The sequence below is a fragment of the Astyanax mexicanus genome, chromosome 18 (assembly GCF_023375975.1).
Source record: "Astyanax mexicanus isolate ESR-SI-001 chromosome 18, AstMex3_surface, whole genome shotgun sequence".
Lineage (NCBI taxonomy): Eukaryota > Metazoa > Chordata > Actinopteri > Characiformes > Acestrorhamphidae > Astyanax > Astyanax mexicanus.
Window position 1 is genome coordinate 26824751 of NC_064425.1, and position 27283 is coordinate 26852033.

Consider the following 27283-nt stretch of genomic DNA (forward strand, 5'->3'; position numbering starts at 1 on the left):
GTAAAGCAGCATAAAGTTATCCAAAAGCAGTGTGTAAGTCTGGTGGAGGGGAACATGCCAAGATGCATGAAAACTGTGATTGAAGACTAAATATTGATTTCTGAACTCTTTTTTATAATTTCATAAATATGAACATGTTTTTTGTGCATTATTTGAGGTTTAAAAGCTCTGCATCTTTTTCATTTTTCATTTTCTGCAAATAAATGCTCTAAATGAATATATATCCCTTTTTCCTTCATATACTGATACTATGGCAGGTTTCAAATATCTGCTAATATTTAATATTGATACAAATACAAAATATCTACTTTATTTACTGCGATTTTTAATGATTAATAATCCAGTTAAAAATAAAATCTATAATCTTGTAATATATTCTAATGACAACCATGCACTCCATGTATCAGAGATCAGAGAGCTGCTCTGGTAGATGACAGGAAGTGGACAAAGTGGTTGGAATTTCCACTTGTATTAAGCTGCTTTAATTGATCTTATGTGACTTTGCAACGATGCTTCTAAAACAATATATTGTGCAGCTCTAATATACAATATATTAGCATTTACTAACAGATTGGTGTAATCACAGCTTAAATAACATGTAAAAAGTAAAGCAAAGGTAGGTCATTCTTTTGAGTTTCTCATGATACCTGACAAACACTATAGATCTGTGCAAATGTTTGTGAACACCCTTTCTAATGAATGCATTCTGCTACTTCAAGTTGCACAGAGTGATGACAGAGATGAGCAAATGTACTCAAACAGCTTCTCTAGTCCCTGAAGAAAAGTATTGTCAATAGAATATAGAACTCACTGAAGCAGATAAACGCTCATGAACCTTCAGGCAGCATGTCTAATGCCAGGCATGCCCCCAAAGCACCCAAAAGCATTGAGCTGTGGAGCAGCGGAACTGTGCTCTCAGTGCTTCAAAGTCTAGTGAAAAGCAGATTTCCCTGGACAGTAGAGACAATTACTCAACAACAAAAGCAGAGTAAACTCTTGATTTAAAAATAAAAACAACAAACACACAAGAGTCCCAACACTTTTGTACACCAAATTGTAATAACATGGTTTTCCACTAATGCACTCTAGAATTTAGCCAATTTTTAACGAACATCTGATATTATATGGTGGTAATACTGGGAAAAATGATTCCTCATTGAGAAGGTTGTTTTAAGAGTAAATAGGGACAATTATACGTCTAAATATATGTCCTAAAATATCTCATAGCTCTGAAGCTGTCAGTTCAGTACACTCTACCCAACGCTGTTCAATTGTGCACACAGAACGTGTACTCTATAATCTCCACAGTAAAACACTGGAGCCAAGCATAAGCCTAAGGTCACCATCCTCGAATCCAAGTGTCAGCTGAGGGGGTATGAAGCCCCCAGCACTGAGCTGTGGATCAGTGGAACTGTGTTCTCTAGGGTGACGGAGCTCCAGCCAATACCTCACGGGTGAGTCAGAGTGACAATGGCAATCCAGAAGCATCAGTATCATCCAGCATCAGTACCCGACCTCACTAATGCTTTCTGCATAGTCCCATAATTGAGTACAAGTACAAATACTCCAGTTAGAAAATGCAAAAGTAAAAGTAAAAACACAACAGTAAGGTACAAGTACAGTTTCTATCTTTATTTTTTTATATGTTTACCTAAATAAAATATATTTCTAATTTCTTGATTTTAAGAATTGTATTTAATATATTAAAATGTTTTAAAATATATGTTCAGTGAATTACAGAGGAACATAATTAAAACACTGGGTGTAAATAATGATTTACCAGTATGCTAGAACATTAGTATCATCCGCAAAATCAGTCAGATCAATATAACATTTTTGTACAGAAAAAAAACAGTTCTTATTACCACAGTATTGGGACATATACTCCTTATTAATAAATATTATTTTCACAAGAAGTACTGGATTAAAAAAAAATAAAAAAGTATTTTGAAGCCTTTACATTTATTTTGTACAAACTTTCAATTTGTAACTGTGTTAACTATGGAAAACTATGGCAATATATTAACAACACCTAAAACATATATAAAATGTATATGAAAATATAAAAAATATATATTTTCCACAGAAATACAGTATTAAAAGTATCCACATTTATAAAATTTATAAAAAAGGTCTTACTGTTTCCAGGCAATGAGAGGTGTATGTGGCGTTTAAAACTATTTTAAGGAGATAAAGCTCTTTAATGACTTCATCAAACTTAGCACTTAAGTAAAAGTACAAACATTACTGTTAGAAAATACTAACAGTAAAAAGAAAAAGTACAAATATTCATATTAGAAAACATTTAAGAAAAGTACAAATATTCCTTTTAGAAAACACTTAAGTAATATACAAATATTCCCATTAGAAATATATAAGTATGTTTATTCTGGCCCTTCTATGTGGTTTAGTTTCGTTTTTTTTGCTCGTTGTTTGTCCTTCCTCCTTCAGTGGACTCAGCTGATTGCACTGCATGGGTTAAATGGTGTAGGTCAGAGGGAGTGGGCGAGTTTTTATAAGATTTAGATTGAAGTAAATTTCACATGTGATTTTGGTATAATTGTTGAAAAGAAAAACTATTAACATATTGATTAAAAAAGATAAATACTTAAGAAAAAGCACAACGTTTCCTCATATAGCTCTTACTGTTTCCAGATAATGAGAGGAGTATGTCAGTTTAATACAGCGCAGCTGATGCCATCACTGAGAAACTACGGTCAGGTACTGAAGTCTAGTCCGAGGAGTAACTGTAAGGCATCCTTCTCCTCCTGTAGCCTTCCCCAAACTCTCTTGGACTTTTTGCCTTTTAATCCAGAGCCCAGTCTCAGCACAGTCACTCCAGCCGCCTCCAGGGACTGAGGACATCCCAGAGGAGGAGGCAGAGTGTGTTCTGTCTGGAGCCGAGGCCCACAGTACTAAATACCCACCAGAAACACTGACACCACCTATTTGTAATGCCTGTTGGTAATGCTGACAGGTATTAGTTAAGTCTAATAATGAGACGGTAATTAAATATTTGAAAGAGACAAATTCTAGAGGTCTCTGAAAGGGTGGTAAGAAGTAGGCTGCAGAGTTTGGCAGCATTAAAGTAGCACTCTGTCACTGTGGCTGAGAACGGGGTTGTGTTTGGAAATAAAAGCATGTTCCTACTTTAACGCAGAGACAAGTGTTTTGTATATGTAACCAGAACTGTAGACACCCCTCCTAATAAATGCATCCACTGCTGACACAGATAGAAGTGCCAATAGAATAGGACTCTCTTGAACTATGCCTAGTGCAAGTTTGACCCTAGTTTAATTTTGGGACGATGTTGGAAAGTGTTGGGATCAGATGGGCATGTAGACTTCACTAATGTTTTTTTATCACTACATTTCATCAAATCCCCATAAGAAAGCTCTAGAAATTATATAGAAAAAAGCCTTCCAGTAATTTCAACTAAAGCAGTATTAACTATTTTTAATATGCAATATATATATATATTTTTTTTTTTTGTGACCAATTTTGTATTAGTTTTAATAATATGCAATATTTGAGAAGAAACAATAAAGAAGCAGGTGTTCCAATCCTATTTTTATATATACAGCTCTCAAACAAAATAAGAGACCACTTACAAATTATGAGTTTCTGTGATTTTACCAAATAAAATTTCCTAAATTTCTTTCGGGGTAAATAAAGTATCTATCCATCTATCTATCTATCTAAAAACCTCTGGAATATAATCAGAAGGAAGATGGATGATCACAAGCCATCAAACCAAGCTGAACTGCTTGAATTTTTGCACCAGAAGTGACATAAAGTTATCCAAAAGCAGTGTGTAAGACTGGTGGAGGAGAACATGCCAAGATGCATGAAAACTGTGATAAAAAACAGGGTTATTCCAGCAAATATTGATTTCTGAACTCTTTATTAAAACTTTATGAATATGAACTTGTTTTCTTTGCATTATTTGAGGTCTGAAAGCTCTGCATCTTTTTTTGTTATTACAACCATTTCTCATTTTCTGCAAATAAATGCTCTACATGCATATACCTATAAATAGCAAAATCCGTATTTTTTTTTCAGAGCTGTATATATAGTGTTTTCTTTTTTTTTTTTTTACAGTACTAATTCCAGCATTGTCCCACACAAATAAACAGGGACTTTCTGTTACATTGTCTTTAATATATGTAAATGTCCCCTGTTGTGATTGGCTGCTCTGCATAATGAGCAGATTTAGAAAGCAATCTGTGTGGATGGATACAAATGGGTGGAGCTAAATTACTGTAGACTACTCAGATGGGTGAATACACAGACAAGGCAAAAAGTCATGGGAAAGGGGCTAGCATTGAGTCATATGTATTTTGCCATGTCCTATAAAAGCTAAAGAAAGCTAAATGTATATAATGCTATCCCATGCACCATATTATACAGACTATAAAGCACATTGTATTATAAGGTGCACTATAAATGAACGTCTATTTTCTGGTCTATTTTCATACAATGTGCGTACTGGATTAAATTGTGTATTTTAAGCGACAACAGTAAGGAACAGGGGCGTCGCCATGTTTTCCTTCTAATTCAGCAGGTCTTGCAGCTGACCAAATTATAATAATAAATATTATATTGCAAAAACTACGTAAACATTAATAAAAAAAGGTTCATTTTACAACTGCATATTTGCAACTACTCCACTCAAGGTTAGAGAAACATGAGCCATATCATGCTCAGGGTGTTTAACAATTAAAAAGCTTCATCACTGTCGAGAAATCTCATATGAGCATTTTATTTTCCTTTGGGCTGCAAGTACATGTCTGCTCTTTCAGTGTTATGATTCTCTTTCGGAAACACTGATATGAATAAAGCATGCATGCGGATACCCTACTCTTTCCAATCTGGACACAACAGCTGCCAATTAAATAGCAGAGAGCAGAAGTACCTCATCAAGTCATGCCTAGTTCTCTCGCTGCCTCTACCTCTGTCTCCCTCCATCACAGTTAATAATTGATCAAAGTTTGCTGCCTGAGCTTTGATATAATCATGCCAACAATCTGGAGAGCGTGACTGTGTGTATGTGTGCACGGCATCCCTGTGAATCACCAACACAACACATACACAAGTCAGTGCCGTTCTCACAATCTGAATAACTAACTTTCTCTTCACTCAGTGTTTTTTTTTTATTTGTTATATTTGACACCTTTAATTCAATTACAGCAGTTTTTTAATCTAAATAAATCTTATAGAAATAATAATAACCATGTTGTCTGCTGCCATCTGCTGATGTATGACTGCTGATGATGTATGAGCTATTTTGACTGAAAGAACTCTTGTTCTGGAACTGGTTGTGTTCAGGCTTATAAGAACATTGGTGCTTGATTTGCACCAATTTTGTTGGTGGAAATGCGCCAGGCAAAATTCGAAAGTTTAAAATTAGGTGAACCAGAGTGTCACGTCTTGGCCTCGTCTCGTGTCTCTGTGTGTCTTCCCCACGTGACCTGTGCTCCCCTGTGTCTCCCTCTCAGTACTTTTCCACCTGTGTCTCATTTGTAGCTCCGCCCCTTCCCCAGGTGTTTCTAATTATAGTGTGTTTCCTGTTTCTTTAAATAGCCCTCCTCTGCCACTTTGTCTCCGTCGGTCTTTGCACCTTCCCCTGTTGTTTTGTCTCTCTGTTGCTTCACCGCGTTTCATAGCCCTAGTCCTTGCTCTGTGTTTACCTCTGTTTATCTCTTGTGTGTATTTCTAGTTTCCTATTTATTTCCATTGTTTTCTCCCTTGCCCTGCTTAGTTTAGTTCTCCTTGTCTAGTTTAGTTTCTTGTTTAGCTCCATGTCCCCTAGCTCCCTGTATATAACCTTAGTCATTTGTTTCTCGTTTATTTCTTGTTTTCACGTTTATAGTTTATTTCCCTTATATATATATATATTCCCTGTTTGTTTATTATTATCATCGCTCGTTTGTTATTGGTTATTTGTGTTTCTTTGTTTTGTGTTTCTCATTCCTTGTTTCCTTGTTTATTTGTTATTTATTTAATAAATTATTTATCTTCGGTTCCTACCTGCACTTGCGTCCGCCTCCTCGTCTCCCTGCCTGGGTATACCTGACACAGAGTCCTTTCAATGTTGATAAAAGGGCTAAAAGAAAGTGTGTCTGTGTGTGTGCATTTGCACATCTGTGTCAGCACTTGGTGCAACTTAAAAAGTACTCTGTACCTTCAAATAAGTACAAAGTAATTATGCACGAACACCCTTTTTTTTGTAAAAAAAAAAAAAAAAGGTGAAACACATTACATTAATACAAAAACAAGTGTCACAAATAACAGTACTTGCGGCATTAAAAACATTTTAAATAGTCAAGTAATGAGTTAAGTCTGAATGTTGTAAAAAATAATTAAGCATTAACACACGAGAGGGAGTGCTATAATGTGTAATATTGGCACTGCTGTGCTACGGTCATAGGCTTAAGGTCGCTTTTTAAAACAATTTGTTAAAACTAACCATGTTTTTTACAGTCAAAAGTACTGTTATTTGTGAGATTTGTGTTTGTATTAATGTAATGTGTTTCACCATTTTTTTTTCCAGAAAAGGGTATCATTGCGATTATACCACAGTTCCATTATCACCGTTTATTAAAAGATTCTCTGAGTTAAACAGGATGAGACAATTTGATCGATTTGAGTATAAAAACTCTGCGTGTTAAAATAGTTTCATAGCTGCTCTGCTTGAAGCCGTGCTGTAAACTCTGCATTATCGGCCATTTCAGTCAAAATTGTGGAAATCTAAACATACTGTAAATAAACTGAAGCACTTTACTGAACCAAATAAATGTTTTTTAGAAGAGAAATCTGTGTAGATTAAAGTCCTGTGTACTTCGCTGGGCATATTTATTTGTCTTTACTGTGTCTTTGTCTGCGCCGACTATTGGAGAAATGGCATTTCTGCACTGTGCCTATGGGATCCAGCGGCTCCCAGTTGTGTATAATGGCATCGCATTTGGTTTGTATTAGGTTTGTAAGCGCCTTACTTAAAAAAAGCTGCAATAGAATTTTGAGTGTATTGATGCATTTAATATTAATAAGAAATGGATTCTTATTTTTGTTAGCTTTCTATTATTGTTTTAGGTGTTTACTTTAAATTTTACTAACATGTTAAAGTTAATATTTACAGTGCAGAGTAAGTCTGTGATTATTTTTTTTTTATAAGCTTATACATCAGTAAAACATTCAGTGTTCCAAAAGAAGCTAGAGAAATAACCCAAGAATAATTCTGTGTAAACTGACATACTGGTAAATATTCAAGCAATTTTACTTTCAAAGAAATCTGTCAAAGATTCAAGTTATTCTAGTGAGAAAATGGCTTAGGAAATTCCTAATGCCTAAGAACGAAGTGTCCTAACCTCAACTAAACAGGTCTGACTTCATTTCTGTTCAGACCTGGCTCTGCTAGAAAGATTTTAATTTGGATGAGCTGTTTTTGAACAGTATTTCCTAGCTTTTCAAACAACATCAGCCAGTCATAACTTTTTATCAGAAATACATTACCTTTTCAGAATATCATATCTTTAATCTACAGACAAGACAAGAACAGTAAATAGTCTAAAGTTCCTGTTGGTTTTGATTTGTTTGCGCTCTCAGAAGAGAAAAGCTACTGTGTGTTTGCAGTCTCTGTGGTGGAACCTTCAGGGGAATTTTTTCCAGTACCCTTAGCTAGAGACCAAAAACTGTACCACACATTTATGTTATAAAAATGTAAAAATATGCACGTTCCCTCAGGAAACGTGAGTGTTTACTTTCAGGACACACATTTGGACTATAACCACCATGCTGTAACTTTGAGGAAACATGTCATTTATTTTGGACTTTTAGAAACAAAACTGTACCTGTATAGTAGCTTTTCCTGCCAGTATGAATCTTATTGAAAAACATATATACTCTATATACAGTAGTTCTAAGATAGGACTGAGATAGGACAACAGTGGAAACTGAGACAATAATAATATTTAAAGGGTTTTCTATTATATGAAAGAACTATTTAACCAGATAAAGACTTTTTTACACATTTAAATGTTTCTCCAAGCTGTCCAGATTCTATATGTAACCAATAGCTTTTAAATTAAACAAGCTCAGAAGGGCTTTGTGTAAAACTCTCTTCCTGCTCTACCCCCCATCCCAATCCTGCCCACAGCACACACACTCTCATCATCCTGACCCCACATCCTCCCACCAACACAGTACTGAAACTCTGCACTAGAACACACACAGTACTGTAACTTTTGTAAAAGGACCTGCACTACACACCCAATACCTGCACTACTGTTACGCTGCACTGTCATACACACTTTAATTCCCCAAGAACTGGGAACTTTAAGAACTTTACCAGCCTTAAGCTAGATACAACATTTGCACTACTGTTATACGGGTTCTATTTATATTGTCACTTGATCTTAATCACCATTAATATTGCACTATTATCTTCTATCTCACAAATGTCTATTGTGTTTTTGTTGTATTGTACATATAGTGTCTCCCACTCATTTAGATTTAGATTATATATTTATTTCTTTTTATTTCTATTTATATATCTATTTCACCCCCACCACTACTGCACCTTGTTCTGTCTCATGTATGTCTGTGTCCCTGCTGCTGTATTGTACACATAGTGTCTCCCCCTTTTTCTTTATTTTTCTTTATTATCCATTATCTGTACTTGCTGTAAAATTGGGAAGGAGAGTAACGTAATTTCAATTCTATGTATGTCCTGTACATATGCAGCATTGACAATAAAACTACTTGACTTGACTTGACTTGACTTGACTAAAAGTAAGTAAAAAAAGTACAGTGATGCAATTAGTCTACATAATGCAATTATAATGGATTCAGTTTTTTTGGGTAATTATTCCAACCCTGTTGTAAATACACTAAATTAACTTTTTATTATGTTTAATTTAGGCTAGGGAAATATCTAAATGCTTTATTCAGAATTTGTCATTTTAATAAATTAATCATTGATTTAAAAAATACATTCAAATGTCCTATAATTCCTAAACATTCCATGCAAACTACATACATATTTCTACTGAATACACTGCTGAGTAATCGTGTTGGAGAATGTAGAAAGAAAATAACTCAGTAATTCAGTGGTTGGTCCCTAATTTATATGACATCAGCACACTGCAGTATTAGCACTATAATGCGAAGGACACCCAAAGTTATGATTTGTTCATCCGAAAGGAATATTTTGATAAAGTGAGAGGCCTACTTTCTAATTCAAATGCATAAAATAATGAACTGGATAAAAGACTTCTTAATTTTGCAAACACTGCGTGGCGGAGCTTGATAATACTCATCTAAGAAATAAATATTAATCAAATGTCATATGGAATTGGCAAATTAGAGAGACTTTCATTTTTTTAAGGGAATGCTGCTGGGTGTGATAATTGCTTGTTTGAAAAGGATTAAGCGGAGCAACCCACGTTGCCCGGGCCCTTTGAACAATAATTAAAAGCAAACCCAAATCAAATTTGATTTCCTCCCTTTGTAATTACTTTTCTGGCACCGAAAGCTATTTAGATTATGATCTCATTCAGGTATGCAGCACTCCCCGATCAAATGCAAACGATTATAATACCCAACAGCACGGAAATGTCAATTGTCCGAAACACTCCTGACCTTACAAAAAATCTGCTTTGATAGCAAATACTGCCAAACTTCATTTTCTGCTAAATGTTCTGAGCTTAAGTAGGAGGAAGGACATTGGTAGAGGAGAGAATGTTATAACATTCGATCCCTTAAATAGAGCAAGTTTCAGCACTTATAATGAAGAAAATAGGAATAAGAAGTGGGGTTGGACAATGTATAAAATAAAAAAACTCTTTTATACAAGATTAAAAATTAACATATTGTAATATCACACCTACTACAGAGGTTTCCATCTGTGTAAATTTTGCCAAAGAAACATTGCAGTTAAAGACAAATTTAGCAGGTATTTAGATATGTACAATTATACTTATACTTATACACAGCCTGCTGCATGTCTGGTGTTGCAATTCAATTCTGTATTAAAATAACAAAATGTATCACAATATGATAATATCTTCAGATAGCCTGAAATTATTATATAATTAGTATTACTAAAACAATGAATCTTATATTAGCAGTAGTGAGTATTAACTATAGATAACATATTTTCATAGTTTTTCACAATAAAAACACTTTAAATTGTAAAAAGTAAAGGCATTAGATTGGTGACATTAAATCATATTTATATTAGTGGTGGCAACTGCTTAAAAAATGTATTGCATTAACACAACAACAATCAGCAATTAATTATTATTAATAATAATAAATAAATATTATTAATAATAATAGTGGCCTCACAAACTAAAGTCTTTTTTTTTTACTTTACATTATAATGTAGACAGTTTTGATGCTTAAATAATTTGAATGGTTTGATGTGCAGTTTAACATGTAGCTTTAGCATCAAACATAAGAAATATTTAAACCTTTAATAAATATAAAAATAATGCTAGTGTAGCTCCATATTCCACATTTAACAACTTGGAAAGATGATAAAGAGAGAAAAAGAGAGAGAGAGAGAGAGAGAGAGAGAGAGAGAAAGAAAGAAAGAGAGAGAAAAGAGATTTTATCCATTTTTAAAAAACATAAATAAAACGTAATCTACTCAAAAGTAGTAACGCCATGTTTAAAAACGCTAACACATAATCAGACTAAAAAATGAAATACAGCAGGAAGTTTGGGCTTGAATGCACATTAAACGCATACATTAACAGGTTAAAGTTGACAGCTCCAATGAATATATGAGTAAATTTCTAATAACTATTTTCAACTATTTCTAACAAAGATTCAGTTAAGATTACATTGTTTTTTTGAGAATATTTCCTCATTTAAAATCTATTTAAACATTTTGGGGTCAAAGCTAAGTCTTTAAAGAAGATCTTAAAGGAAATAGTTAAGAGAAAATCAAATTTGCTTTTACAGTATTCAGTCAGAATTCAGAAACCAATCAGGAAAACGGATGTGCCGGCGTTCAGTAATCTGCTAAAGTATCTCCTCTCCTTATCACTGCAAGATTTACAGAAATGCACTTCTGTTTGAACAGTGGTTTCATTTGTGGCTGTTGCCATGCCAACTTTCCTTTCACTCCGCTCTTTCTCCGTCACTGAGTGTGATTCCAATGCAGAGTGCAGCACACCAATCACAGTCGCGCTACAGTCCAACTCCAAAACCCTCGTCCACCACTTCCTCAACCACCAGAAACATGTGGAACATTTCTGGAACTTTGGCATTAAACAGGCAGTACTTCAAATTCCATCCTGATTCAAATATGATTCAGAACTAAAGCCTATTTGGTGTTTTCTTTTTTGTTACGTTTAGTTTAAGAGTCTAACTGATACTCTCTATTCACTAGAAGCTCTGTCCACAAATATTTGGACATGTATAGTATTTGTGTGTTGTGTTTTATAGTAAACTGAGATGCTGGCGTTGTCGTCACCACACTTGAAAACAAGTTTTGGGCTGCTGAAGGGGACAGATACCAGGGTTTTGGTGATTCATGTCTATGTTACCTTCTGGCTCTTTGCTGTTTTAATGAGGCTGTTAGATCTGCTGCAGCTGATAGCCACACTTTAATAAAGTATGATAAACTTCACATCCAAACAGAACTAATTCCATCTCTTTACCTCTTCTGAGTAACCTACTGCCCACTCGTTCATCCTGACACTGATCAAAAGACTGACAGCTGCCCACGTCAGACCAGCTCCCCTGCCAAACAGACTGACCACTGGGCTCTCCTGCTCCCACAACTCACGTCAGACCAGCTGCTCACCCTCCTGCTACTGATATCTGCCTCAGACCAGCTGCTCACCGTACACTACTGATCATGCTGGAAGTTTAGATGAACTCTAACTATTTGCTACAATCGTATTATAATTATAAAATGATATAAAAAGATGTGTATGCTAAGGTATAAATTAAGAGTATTGACAATGGATAGATGGATGGATGGGACACCTGCTCATTCATTGTTTCTTTTAAAATCAAGGCTATTTAAAAAGCATTAAATGTATCTACAGTATCTACAGTATCTACGACAACAAAAAGGTTAGAGAGGTCAGTATGTTGAATGATGTCCACCCCACATCATCTCTAACTTCCAAAGTACTGGATGGAGCACCATTATTTTAGAAATCACAGATCCAGAGCAATTGGTGCAACTAAATACAAACTATAGTAGGCAACATGCAGCAGTATTGTGCATTAGTAATTTGTGAGAATGTTTTCAAGGGAGCTATTCTTGATATCTTCTGGATTTTGGACAAAAATTGGATGGAATTCCAGTGCTGGACTTTGCATAGTGTTATGTGAAGAGGTTGACTTTAAGTCGACTCGGAGATAACATTACATTTCTTCAACTTTTTTAAAATCACAGACAAATTATTCAGCTACAAATATTTAGCCTGTTGAACATAAAACAAAAATAATACTATGTTAGGTCTACTACGCTGTATAAGTAAGGGGTACCACTTTAAAACAAGGCTCCTTCATAAAGCTTTTAAATAGTTTATAAAGAAGTGTGTTAATGTTTTTAATTAGATTGTAAATACTTAATAAACCATTAATAAGCAGTAACAACACTTACACAGAAAGGACAACAGTGGCCAGCTGTTTGCCAAATAGTGATTCCACATTCATTTAAAACCTTAAACCTTAGATCTTAGATTTATAAATGGTTTGTAAAGTATTTATTATAAACTCCCTCATAGACTATTTATAAACCCTTTATAAAAGAGCCTTATTTTAAAGTGGACATGATACGAGACAGGAGACAGTAAGTACATAACACAATATTTGCATGTACATGTGCAAGTGTTTGTATGTAAGCTACGTTTTGTTAAGGTTCAAAGTCAAAAGTTTCTGCAATAATAGTTAAAAAAAAGTATAAAGTGATCATTTGTGCATAAATGGAGTACAGGAAGGTCAGATGTGTATGCTAAGGTATAAATTGAGAGTAGTATAACTTCTAAAATTGAGAAACTTCAGTGTGTTTAATATATATATATATATATATATATATATATATATATATATATTATTATTTTTTTGTTGTTCACTTACCATACTGTCGTAATGTATGAGCTCCAGTTCGTAGTCTGGTAAGATGTCGCTCCGGTTGTTGACGAGGTCCAGGGCCATCTGAGCAGAGGGCAGGCACGCTTGTCCACCTGGCCAGCCGCCACTCATCGGGAACAGGGCGCCGATGTACAGCTTCTTTTTTCCTGCAACCGCACATGGCCAGGAGAGAAGGGTCAACAAAGTACAGAAGACTCCAACTCTCATCCAAAGTCTCTTCAGGTCACTGAAGTTCTCCATGGACGCTTCTTTCGGCCCAGTTTCTGATACTCTGATGTCCCAGGTGAAGTAGGTTATGTGCAGGGCTGAGTCAGCACTACAGTACTACTATAAAACAGACTAATATAGCTCAGTGACAGAGAACCAGAACCTGAAAGCGTGCTTTTGATGCATCAAAAAAGAGTGATTAAAGGATTTTACAGGTCTGTAAAAAGGTGCAATATATTGTCCAATAAAGTTGTCCAAAGTTTTCAGTGCAAAGGAATAACAAAGGTACTACAGATGCATTTTACAGAGACACTGTCATGGACGATGTGGCCTTTTTTTCAATGATCTGATAATTTCTTTAAAAAGAGCCAAACAAAGACAAAATCAACGTACAGAATCTTGTTAAACTTGTTAATATTCACTAGGAGAAAAGCCAACGTGAGCTTCCCTGCTGCTCTAATGCCCTAAAAACGGAAATACCCAAACGAGGAGAGCGAGGGCGCACGACTGTACTACAGTACCCAAAAGAAAAGGTTTTTCGTTCCCACTGCCATAAAAATGAGTCCTTTTTCTCGCAAATCAGACTCAAATCAGATCATCCTTTCTGAAGCTCAGGACAGAAGAGCAAATGAAGGCAATTGGCACCAAGATGCTCAAACGCAACACACTCCAAAACTCACAGCTGCCTGCATGAGACACGATGAAGTTCTACACTCCGGCACGCTCATCCAGCATTTGATCGGAAGAGAGAAAAAGAGCAATTATTCTGCGGAAAGTAATCCTTTAATCCGACGGAAAGAGAGACGCGAAAGTGAGGGCAAAAGCGAGAAGCGCAGAGCGTGGAGCAGTATGTGTGTGTGTGTGTGTGCACTGCAGCTGAGCAAAGCAGCAGGAGACACGAGGAGAGCAGAGCTGAGAGACAGCACCTCTATATACAGTGAGAGAGAGGGGGAGGAGGGAAAGAGAGAGGTAAAGAGAGAGAGAGAGAGAGAGAGAGAGAGAGAAAAGGGGGAGGAGAGTGGAGTGGAGTTTATCAGTCTGCATTCCCATTCATTTTTCTCCTCCATCATTTAATTCACTCTATTAAAGCAGTTTTTCTAACATTCCTTAACAATTGCTCCAGGGCTCCCCCTGTAGCCAGAGTGTATAATACATGCTTTGAGCCATTCCTAAAGGACACATTATACACATGCATTTCTGGACAAGCTGAGAGATGCAGAACCTGCGCTGAAAGTGAAAACAAGCATGGGGACTGTGTTGGTAGAGTAATATTACTGGAGTTTTGAGATGAACAGGTTATTTTGATCTTCGATTTGATTAGAATCTCTTAACAGTGAGTATATACTGTATATTAGTCAATAACAATCTGATACGATCTCTGTGCAACAGAAAGTTTGGCTAAGATGTGCTCCTATAATGAGACATTGTAGTCAGATTTATTTAGAGTTTAGTACAGCTCCCAGTTCTTTATTCAGCCTTTATTCCGTTCTAAATATGTGCTTCCGTGCTGGTTTAAAACAAATAAACACAAATGGTAACATAAAATGTGGTGTGTGTTAATACTGTTAAATATTCCAATGTTGAAACATCTGAGATTTCTTTTTAAAGCTGCCGGCTGGACAATAATGTCCAGTAATGGCACCTTGAGGTCCCCGGATGGTGCTCTAAACAACAAGGTTAAAGGAAACTGAATTTTTAGAACTGGATTGGGATTATGTAGCTGTCACAAGTGTTGTCCTACCTGCTTCACCAAAGTTACATAGTGCCATACCTGGCATATTGAGCCCAGGGTGCCATTAATAGAGATCATATTATCCCCATTACGATTAATGGAGTAATAAGTTGCTTTTTTACTGCAAAAATTGTTTTCCTCTCTTTAAAAGCTGTAAAGAACCAGCACATTTACACAATATAAAGTGATACACATTTCAGTGCATTTCCACACTTTGTCTTGTTGTGACTAAAGCACATAATGTGGTCTGAGTCCTGCATTAAACCAGGTCCAATAATGTCCAAGTCAACTGAATGGGTTTGAACAGGTGAATGGGTTTCTTTATTAAAACAAACCGGTTTAAGCTTTCAATACAATCTCTCTCTCTGTCTCTCTCTGTCTTACACACACACACACAACCCCCTCCACATGCAATCACGCTCAACAATCAACCTCTCCAGTCATTATCGCCAGCACCTCATACCAAGCTGGAATCCATTAAATCAAGCAGTAGCCTACGTGACCTCTCTCAAATAGCTGAAAACGGCAGAATAATGTGAGCGCTGTGGCACACAGCGGATGTGCTGCGGCACACAGTGAACCGACCGCTCCAGCAGCTCCGTTTCTGCTGCTTTACACACTACACTGGGCTGTGAGGCAGGTGCAGCCACACACACACACACACACACACACTGCTAGCACATGCTGTAGCCTACTTAAAGCACCTGTCAGCACTGTAGAGCTGATGGCCAAAAGCAATCCTCTCGGCTCCCATCAGCCATTTACATACATACACACACACACACAGTCAATTTACAGCTCTGGAAAAAGTAAGAGAGCACTTAAAAATGATGAGTTTCTTTGATTTTACCAAATTGAAAACCTCTGGAATATAATCAAGAGGAAGATGATCGATCACAAGCCATCAAAACATTTTTTGCACCAGAAGTGGCATAAAGTTATCCAAAAGCAGTGTGTAAGACTGGTGGAGGAGAACATGCGGAGATGCACGAAAACTGTGATTAAAACCAGGGTTATTCCGCCAAATTTGGATTTTTTAGCCAAGTTACACATTACGAGGATGTCAGAGACCCAAGAAGACGACACCTCAGGAAACACCAAACGAGTCAATGGCAGAATATGCTGTTTGGCATTGGCAAAGAGGATTTGGCATATTTTTCATGGGCACATCCCACATACTCAACTCTGCTGCTCACTCTATTTTCAAAAAGAAACAATCTACACAAATTTTATTACTTTTTGTGCTATGTTTTATGTATCCTGCATTTGTTAAAATATTTGTCTATACTGTCCAGACTTTCTACAAGATTTTAGAGAATCCTATTTTATTGGAAATTAATATATTAATATATATTATTAACTCTTAATATAAAATTTAAATACCTAAACATCGAGTATTTTATGTCCATTTATAGTGTTTATGGAACTATTTAAAAAGAAAGTTGTAGGCATATCTTTTTCTGAAGTCTATTCTTTACATTCTTTAGCTGCTTTTGTGCTAATAAAGTCTGATTTCTTCATATATGGTGTAATTTTGTGGGTCAAAGTAAACCCAACAGTAATCAAAGCCTTAATTTAAAGCTTTAGTGTGACATACATTTTAGTATTAGTATCTAGTATTTAGACATTTTCTATAGTCCAATAACAAGGTCTGAATGAGTGGTGTGCTATATCATATCATACACAATAATATTCCCAACAATTTTGAATATCTTTAATGATTTTATACCCTAAAACAGGGGTCGGTAATTAAATTTGGCCACGTTCCAGATATTTTCCAAGCCATTACGTGGCGGGCCAAAAAAAAAAAAAATCTGTTTTGGAAAATGAAGTGTAATGGGATGGAGTGCTACAGACTAGTAGCTCTCCAGCCCAGAGGGTTGTTGAACCCAACTGCAGAACAGTTGATCTCAAAGCAGGTAAACTAAATAAAATTTAATTTTAAATTTAAGGAAAATTAAATAAATAAACACACCGCTGGATTGAACCCGTGTCGTTAGGGTCACGTTCCAATACACTACTGTTGCCACGGCTAGTGAACTGGGACACGACTGTGGAAAAACGGCATATAGTGAGCCCAAGAACCGGCGGAAAAATGAGAACAGGCGAAATTAGTCATGTCGAGTGCGTCAGAGAGAGACGGGGGAGGAAAGCAAACAAAAGCTCGCCAGAGAAGCATTTTATTTTTATTTTTTTAATTATTGTTCATTATAGTTTACACCAATTCCAAGGCCAGAAGTTTCACGCTTGAGGGCCACACCTGACCTGTGGGACGCCTACTGCTGACCCCTGCTCTAAAATATCGTGCCATATCACCCACCCCTAATTATCACATCAGGGTACTATTTTTGTGCACTGTTCTCATTTCCTTATATCTACTGTCCTGCATCAATCATTTAATCCTGGACATATAGAGATATATGGAGTGCATTATTAGTATCATGACATTCTGGATCATTGACTTCTGTTACAAATCTGATAAAACTCTTGTATTTTTTAATATCTCAGTTAGGGGTGTGCCATATCATATCGTATGCAATAATAATATTACATTTTCATTTTGTTGCAGTAGTGTATTCTTGAAAAAAAAAATATATATATATATTATTGCAAAAATACCATGAAATATCACGATACTATTTTAGGGCCATATCGCCCACCCCTTGTCTAAATATTAATTATCATTATCAATTATTATATTTATATTTAATGCTTTATTACTAAGGGTGTAATGCCATTATTAAGCTACAAACTTTTATCACAACAGGTGTTGACTGGAACGTTCACATATTTCTCTTAAATGTCTTATATAACACAGATGCTTAATGTAAATATATCTTAACTAATACAGTCAAAATAAACCTGAAATTTATAACATGCATTAGGTCACTGCATTATGCTTTTTTTTATTGTGATGGCATTATAGTCTACACTGAGTGTCATAAAACAACTGCATTCAAACCCAGAGCGTTAATGAGGGGTCAAGTGCTGATGTGGAACCGCTGTAGCTCCATATTAGAAACACCAGTTTAACTCTAACTTGAGTTGTACCTGAGTCTCTTTTTAGCTGTTATTGCACATTATTGCACAATATTGTCTTTTCCCTCATATTACACACTGTGATTGTCATTTTCTCATTTTTACTCGTATTGCACACTCCACTTTTTCACACCTTTACCTTCTGAGCTACAATGCACACAGACTGCATAATATACAGAAAATATATTGTGTATTTGAACTCCTTTATATTATTTGCGTATTATAACTCTTGGTCTACTTTTCCCTGGGGAAGTCCTGATGAGAGCCAGTTTCATCATAATGTTTTTAATGGTCTTTGCGACTGCAAAGTTCTTGAAATTTTAAAGACTAACTGACCTTCATTTCTTAGTCATTTTTTCTTTACTTAGTTGAGTTTAGAACATTACTCAAAAAGGGATATTCACTGTATACATACTAGGCTTGTCACGATTTCGATATTTAGTCTAAATCGATCGAAATTATGTCATGGTTTTGAGCCATGAAGTCAAAAAGAGGATCGACAATCCCTCCCTCTAAGCTATGCAAGCATGCGCGCACTACGCAAATGGCGCAGCACACTGTAGCCAACGCCACGGACATTGTGACTGCTCAAAGAGCAGCCCTTTCTCCAAAGAACGTGGACATTCTCATCTTCTTAAAGAAAAACTTTAAAAATATAAAAATAACAGTTGTTTTGTCTAGCCTCAAATATGTTAACAGTTTTGGTACCTTAAGGAGCATCTTTCTCTCAGATAAAGGTAATAATATATCTTTATTAAAGAAAAGAAACGTGTCATTCTCAGAGACAGAGTCTTATTTTTCATGTTTAACTGTTATAGTAGGATAGTGTTCAGTTTGTCAAGGCTCTAACTGTTCTATTATTTTGTACATGACTGTTCCTGTATTTTTTATTATTTATTTTGTGTTGCACATTTGCTGTTTTAATAGTGCACACTGCTGCTACCAAAAAAAGGCACTAGATGGCATTACATATGTATCTTAATTAAACTTTTTTAAATTTGACCATTAGTGCCTAATGTGGTGTATTACAGATCACTTCTATAACTTTGCATCACTTATATCAAGCCCACCTTTTGAAATAAGATATTGTAAATTTAATGAATCAAACCAATGACTGACCACACACTAATCTAAAACTAGCATAGGCCTCTCTGCTGTAAAAAAAAAAAAATCGAATCGAATCGTGATTTGGAAATTGGAAATAAAATCGAATCGAGGATTTAGAGAATCGTGACACACCCTAATACCAACTCTACCTCTTAACAACTTTACAAATTATGCTCTCAAACACATTTAAAGGGCAAGAAATTCAATTAAATAATTCAATAAATTCAAATAAATAATTTGGACAACTAAAAGATGAACTGAAGATGTTCAAAGCTGTCTAAGCAAGCGGTGCTACTCTGAAGAATCTAAAACATAAAATATATAAAACATATTCTGGTTTGTTTAACACTTTTTTATTAACGAAATTACTGCATATGTTTTTTTATAGTTTCTACGACTTTAGTATTAATCTACAATGCAGAAAAACAAGAATAACACATTTTCATTTCCATGAAATATGATACATAAAATGTAATAAAATGTATGCATGTGTGAGCAATAACAGTTTCGTAAAAATCTTAATTTAAATACTCTTTCATGCATATTACAGTGATTTATATTTAATGTCTGTTGTTCATCTTCTAAATAAACATGATTTTTTTTTTTTACATTTAATGTAATGAAATGTACAGTTGGGTCAGTGTTCCTTAATCACTGATGTTATCCTCAATAAGGCTGAAAAATAAACACTGTACATTTGATTAGAAAATTTAGCAATACAAATGCGATACAAAAGGCATCATATTGCTATCATAAGATCTGCGACATCTTTGGACATATATGGCCCATTATATGGTCCCTTTATTTACCATCTACTGATCAATACAGGCTGAGCACAAAGTAGGCTGCCAGAGACCTGCACACTGTGAAATCAACCTGAGCCTTTCCTGAGCTCCAGCACACCCATGCTCTCTCTTCCTGTGACATTTGGTGTTCCACCTCTCCCTCTAACTCTCCATCTCTCTCTCTCTCTCCACCCCCCCTCCCCCACTCTCAGTGTGAGTTTAATTCCAGTCTCTCCACATGCCACTCATGAATTATTTACTCCTGATCTTTAGTTGATATTTAATGAAAGATCACCGGGTGACACCTACCATGAGGCGAGATAATTACAGACATATGAGTGTGTCAGCTTAACTACCTCCATGTCTGTCAGCAAACAGGGAACAAGTCTATATATATATATATATATATATATACACACACTATATGGACAAAAGTACTGGGATAGCAGTTTATTCACTGTTTATTACCGGGATCAAGGGTATTAAATAAGACTTTATCTCACTTTTGTTGGAGTAACTGGACAGTAGTGTCTACTGTACACTGAAGGCTTTACATTAGATGTTGGATTTGCACTGCTGTGAGGATTTACCTGCATTCAGTGATGAGAGCTTTAGTGATGTCAGAATGTTAAATGATGTAAACTGTGTTAAACTGTGTTTAACTGTGTTAAATGGAGCACCATCATTCCAGCTTAAGCCCATGCACAGTTTGTTAAAGTTTATCTGCTCAAGAGAGTCCTATTCTTTTGGCAGTTCTTGTCTACAGGCATTCATAGCGCTCCAGTGTTGTGTGTGTATGGAGCAGCTATTGGATAAAGCAACTTTTTTTTTTCAGAAGTTTGGGTACCCCGCACGGCCAAAGCAACCTAGCGGCCATAGTCATGCCATGTGTTGCACAGCACATTTTAATCTTAGTAATGCAAATACATTACCTAGCAACCACTTACTAAAACATTAGCAAACACTTAGCAACTGCTTAGCAACACCAGAGCAACCACCTAACAACACCAGAGCAACACCATAGCAACATCTACAGGTGCCATAGCAACACCTTAGCAACCACCTAGCAACATCATAGCAACCACCTAGAAACACCTTAGCAACAGATACGGATACCATAGCAACACCTTTGCAACCACTTAGCAACACCATAGCAACCACCACAGATACCTTAGCAACCACCTAGCATCCACCATATATACCTTAGCAACACCTTAGCAACCACTCACCAACACCACAGCAACCACCATATATACCTTAGCAACACCTTAGCAACCACTCACCAACACCACAGCAACCACCACAGATACCATAGTAACACCTTAGCAACCGCTTAGCAACACCTTAGCAACCCCTTAGCAATATCATAGCAACCAGCCATGAATCAGCACTGCAATCACACTCGCAGTTTTTGCAGAAACTGGAATCTAGTTATAATTAGGGTATACACATGTACATATGTGTAAAATCAAGCTTTAAGATTGATTCTACATAATTCTGGATGTTTATAAAGAAGATAAACAAGAAATCAACCATATTGATTATGAAAACCTGTCTGCTCCAAATTTAAAAGTCAACTAACTGTTCATTGTAACAGCAACACACTACATAAAGTGATGGGGACAGAAACGAAGTGGGAGAGGGGTAATGGCTCACTCACCCAGTTTACACCTCAACTTGGTCTGTGTCTCCAAAAGTGCTCAAACACAACATAATTACTTATTTACTCACTTAATTTTAGTACTTTCCACATTTAGACTACGTTCACATTACAAGCCACATTGCTGGAATCCGATTTTTTGCTCAGATCGGATTTGGCTATCCTGACGGTTCACATTCACAAATGTAAGTGAGCTGTATCTGTTAGTATTAAAACGTATTAATTCCAGTTTAACCATTCACATTCATGTTGCATGTCCAAGGATTGGATATGTATCCGATTTAGGACCACATATAAAAGTGACACGTTCACACAGCCATGAAAAAATCAGATCTGAGCCACATTGAGCAAAAAAATCTAATTTGAGTCACTTCAGCCTGGTAATGTGAACCTAGCCTAAACATCTTTTGAGAAATCAAAAAATATTTGAATCCAATGTTTAGTTGTTTCTTTCATTTTAAATTAATGTAGTGCATTGCAGAAAAATTTGCCAAAATTTAATAAAAAAAAAAAAACCAAAATAATCATTAGTTGCATCTCTATTTGAAAATAAAACCACTGATTACAATACATTGGAAATACACTCTAAAACAAAGTCAGGACAATTTTGTTATAAAAAGTAACTGATTACTGATTGTTTTTAAGTTACCTCAGATTTTTAAATTATGCATTTCAGTACATCTCAATACATTTTATATAGAGCCTCAAAAAACGTTAACACAAATATCTATCCCCCCTTAAACCACCCCATTGTTTACTGTTTTTCTCCATCAGTACATCAGAAATCCCCCTTCCACATGGGGGGGGACCCTCCTGTTCTCAGACTGCTGACTCTAGAGTTATATGTTGACAGAAAGTGCACTTATAATCCCGTCACTTGACAAACATGCAGATAGTCTTGCCTAGACAGTTGTGTCTAGAGCTTTTCTGTGTCTAATAAAGGTTAATGTACTCAGAGCTGTGCTTCATGTCCTTGTGTAATTTCACAACTCTGGAGTGGCCCTACAGTCTAACTGCTTACTCAGCTTTAAGCGTGATGAGATCCTCATTTTAAATCCCAGCAAAAGATCAGCAGTCTATAGTCAAAGGCCTTCCTTTTAAGGGGGTGTCATGTTTTAGAGGATTGTGTGACCTGCAGCTGTGAATAAGCAGTGAGCAAACTGGAGGGGAGGAGTCACAGAGAAAACATTTTACACAATATGATTATTCACCCTCCACCACTACACTTTTAGGAAGACCAGTTAAACTAATTTCAAACACAAAATTGTGGGCATAATGTAGGGAGAAGACAATTAAATCAGTTAATCAGTTTCTTTAACTTTTTTTTGGGCTTTTTTTTCCCATTTTCTCCCCAATTTACACTGTCAATTACCCAACTCACTCATTAGGACTCCCCCTATCACTAGTGATGCCCCAACACACCAAGAGGGTGAAGACTAGCACATGCCTCCTCCGATACATTTGAATTCAGCCACCGACTCTTTTCTAACTGCTGCTGATGCAGAATTGCTGAGTAGCATTAAAGCGCGCTCGGAGGAAAGCGCAGCTCACAGACGCCTTGTGCTGATCAACATCACCCTTTGGAGTGATGTGGGGAAAGAGCATCATCTACCCACCCAGCAAGGCCAACTGTGCTCTCTCAGGGCTCCGGTAGCCAATGGAAAGCTACATGAACAGGATTCGAATCTAATCAATTCGAATCTCCTGATCATTTCCTTTGACATTTTAAGCTTCCCTGACTGCACACTTATTTTTTGTGGTGTAGTGTCGCCTCTGGCCATCCCATAATGCAGAAATTCAGCAGTAACAGCAGTTGTTCAGTGGCATATTCAGTGATTATGATCAACGACCTGTGTGCTGCTCACTGCAGCATTGAAGAGTTGGTTTGGTTGGTCTAGCACATTCACAAATTACAGCCACACAAAACACACATACATGGAAATATATGTATGCACGCATGCATAGCATGTATATGAGTGTGCCTACATTGCATGAACACACACACACACACACACACACACACACACACAGGCCACAGAGTTAATCCTCACCCTGCTGAGACTGCACTACAGTAAATATGCAGCGATCCCTCAGTGTGAGTTAATGGTGGGATGAGCATGTGGGGGGTCAGGAAGGAGGGGAAAAACAGCATGTACAGTGACAGGATGGATTTATTGATAGACTGGGAGATGGATGGATTGAAGGATGGATAAATTTAGATGGATATAGATGGATGGATGGCTGGATGTAGATGGGTGGATAGATAAATGGATTGATGGATTAAGTATTAGCCCAAAAGGGCCTTTCTGGAGCATTCTGGCGACGATGCTGAGGACTTCCATTGCCTGTGTGCATTAAACGTTTTAAGTGGGCTGTAAAGATTTTGATGACTGCATAGAAGGAACATGTTAAATCAGTATGCAACACATTTTCCCACCCATCAAAAGTGTGATTTCTTTTTTCTTTTTTTTTCAAAACAGTAAATCCTCATATAAAAAAGGCCTGCTAATGACACATGATTAAATGGTTTAAATGCAATTTAAGATACATATAAATAGGCCTGTCACGATAACTGTTTTAATTAGACTATGTAGTACAATAAAGGACAATAAACCTTTAATTGATAACAGTTTGAGAGAGTATACTTTTTTCTGCCCCTACCACAAATCACTCAGTGTGTATGTGGGTGCTGTTTTCAATGCAAAGGTCATTGTGACCTTGTGGCAAAAATATTAGTGAAATGTATTCATTGTGTACACTAATACAACAATAGATATATTGTTGATAACACAATACATTGATAAAGTAATTACCATGGCAGGCCTATTTGCAAAAATTAATGAAAAATAAATTAGAGCTGTCTAATCTGAATTTGAAATAATATCACAAAAAATAATACTGAAGACCAGGGTTGCCATTATTATCCATAATAATTTACTGTAAATGTTAAACCATACTTCATTCATCTAAAAATAAATACACCTGTATTAAACGATGTATCCATCATTGCCCACATGCTTCTATGTGCTCTTTATGCTGGCATGAATGCAAAACATGCAATACATACATAAATACAAAGCAATACATCCAACTCAGTTCAGAATTATTTTAAACAACAATAAGCAGACGAAAGTGGAGAAGGTCGTGATAATTATGGCTTACTGATACAAAAAAACAAGGTAAAAAAGGCTGTAAATTGTATTAAAAGTTCCACCATAAGTTTTCTTTTCTGCCAGCATTTCTTTTATTGTGTACATTTAGTAGTGATCAAGTATCTTTTAAAATATTGGCTACACTGCCCCTAGAATTTCCAATGGTACTGCTCAATGCCTGCTGCATTCTTAAGCTTTCTTCCACACAGATACAGAAAAAAATCAGCACAGAGTACAGACAGAAGGCTCAACTCTATATCTTTTTAAAATAGCAATTTATGTTTTGACAATATATTATGACAGAATGTATTGTGATAAAATATATAATTGTTGTTTTCAAGGTCATTTTATGTCATTGACAAAAATATGTTCAGATGTTTAAATATCCTTAATGAATAAAACCTAAAATAAATCCAGCATTTTTCTAGGCCCATTCTAGTCTAATTCATAGTACAAGACAGCCCTCTTGTGGACAACAGCAGCATGACATGCACATATGAAAACCAAGGCCTCAAAGCTTGAATAACTTGATGACTTCAACTCTTTTAATGTAGCCTGTATCTGTATCAGCACACACAGCACAAGATTATAACAACATATAAATCACATCCAACTACAGATTAGACTGAATATAAATTGGCTATTCAAAATCTGATTTATCTATTTTCCCGTGGTACTTAAAAACCCCAAAATGGAATACATAATAATTCTGCCACATTCTGGATGGTAATATATATTTTTTTAAATCCCAGGTCTTACCTGTATAATTCCTGTCATCTGATGGAGAGCAGAAGCAAACAGAGCAAACATAATTTAAGTTTAAGAACTAAAGGCATAATTCATAGAAACAGAGAGTGATCACTCCTATTGTCTCATCTTTTTCTGTATTAATCCAAATCTTTTTCTTTTTTTTTTATCAAAGCATTTTCCTATGAGCTGTAAGGTGTATGACTGTGTAACAAATAGACGTTGATTTGGTTATTAATTATTAGGACACAGAACGGACATTCTAAATTTTAAGCCACAAGAGGAGGCATCAGGTTATGACATTTAATTAATTGTTTTATTATTGTTATCTTTTTTTTATCCTTTTGCTGCTATTTACCATTGAAACAATAAGGAAAAAGTCAAATGTGCAAACTGTTGATACCGAATGTAAATCAATTGATTATGTAAAACGTGGAATTACAACATTATACTTGAAAATTAAATGAAAGAAATAAGACTTGGTTTAGGATTAATGTTATCACAACCTATAAAGATATAAGAATAAAAAATTTTTTAAAAAAAAACAGTGTTTGCTAAACTGTCAGTTTGGGTAAATTCCTGGAGTTATGGCACAAACATGCCAAAATGGGATGCAGTATGTAAACTGATCATGAGGTGTTAGAGTAGGGGATGGCTTAGAAATGCCCACATCTGTCTAGCATGCTCACTGCACGGCTGCTTGAACTACCAGAATTGGGCTGAGACTTGATAGTGGGTGCCAGATGTCACAGAAGGCATTAACACCCACAGTGGACAGTGTAGTGGTTATTAATTTGGTATTAATTTGACTGGAGACATCAGTCAGGAATTTTCTGGCATCTAGCTATGATTTTCTTGTTCTATGAACTAGATACACATACCTCGTACCCACACACTACACCGCACTGGGATTAAGAGTGTGCTGAGAATTATCCCCCACTCAAAATAATACAATTCTGAAGATTAATGTGATAGGAGGCCAAAAAATGTGAAAAGAATGGGCAAGATAACCTTTACCCCCCACTGTACATCAACGGAAAGAAAGACTGGTGAAGGTTTATATTATGGAGAAAATAACAGCAAAGCGAAACCTAACCACCGATGGAAACCATTGATAACATACCTGGAACTGATATTATAGCCTGTTATTTTGTGCTTATGTATATGTATTTATGTATATAAGTGTCTATGCGTGTGCAGACAGGTGTATACGTGTACACGTGTCTATATGTACATAGGCATGTATACATGTAACTACAGGCACTGGACAATGAAACTGAAACACCTGGTTTTAGACCACAATAATTTATTGTCCTGACGGACAGTTCTGGTGGAAACAGGAGAGTTGAGGTGCACATTGAATTCTGCCGTGATTTGGGCAGCAGTGGTTTTATGTTTTTTTTAATACAATCCGGGTTAGCACCCGAAATCCCTTTCAGACAGCTTCCTCTTGCGTCCACAGTTAATCCTGTTGGATGTGGTTGGTTCTTTTTGGTGGTATGCTGACATTACCCTGGATACCGTGGCTCTTGATACATCACAGATGCACCAGCAAGACGTGCACCAACAATTTGTCCTCTTTTGAACTCTGGTATGTCACCCATAATGTTGTGCGCATTGCAATATTTTGAGCAAAACTGGGCTCTTACCCTGCTAATTGAACCTTCACACTCTGCTCTTACTGGTGCAATTAATGAAGATTGGCCACCAGGCTGCTCCAATTTAGCCATGAAAC

At 36.1% G+C, this 27283-nt stretch overlaps 1 protein-coding gene across 2 annotated transcripts in view; it reads right to left on the minus strand.

Annotated features, from left to right (window-relative positions):
- gabbr1a (gamma-aminobutyric acid (GABA) B receptor, 1a) overlaps positions 1–27283 on the minus strand; it is an 82356-nt gene that overhangs the window by 40075 nt on the left and 14998 nt on the right. The window contains exons 6-7 of one of the 2 annotated variants that reach the window (XM_007238804.4): positions 25561–25578; positions 13105–13265 (exon numbers count right to left, since the gene is read on the minus strand). In XM_007238804.4, coding sequence (XP_007238866.3) covers positions 13105–13265; positions 25561–25578 — 179 coding nt within the window. The remainder of the gene's footprint in view (positions 1–13104; positions 13266–25560; positions 25579–27283) is intronic. The other variant, XM_022678854.2, reaches the window with a different exon arrangement.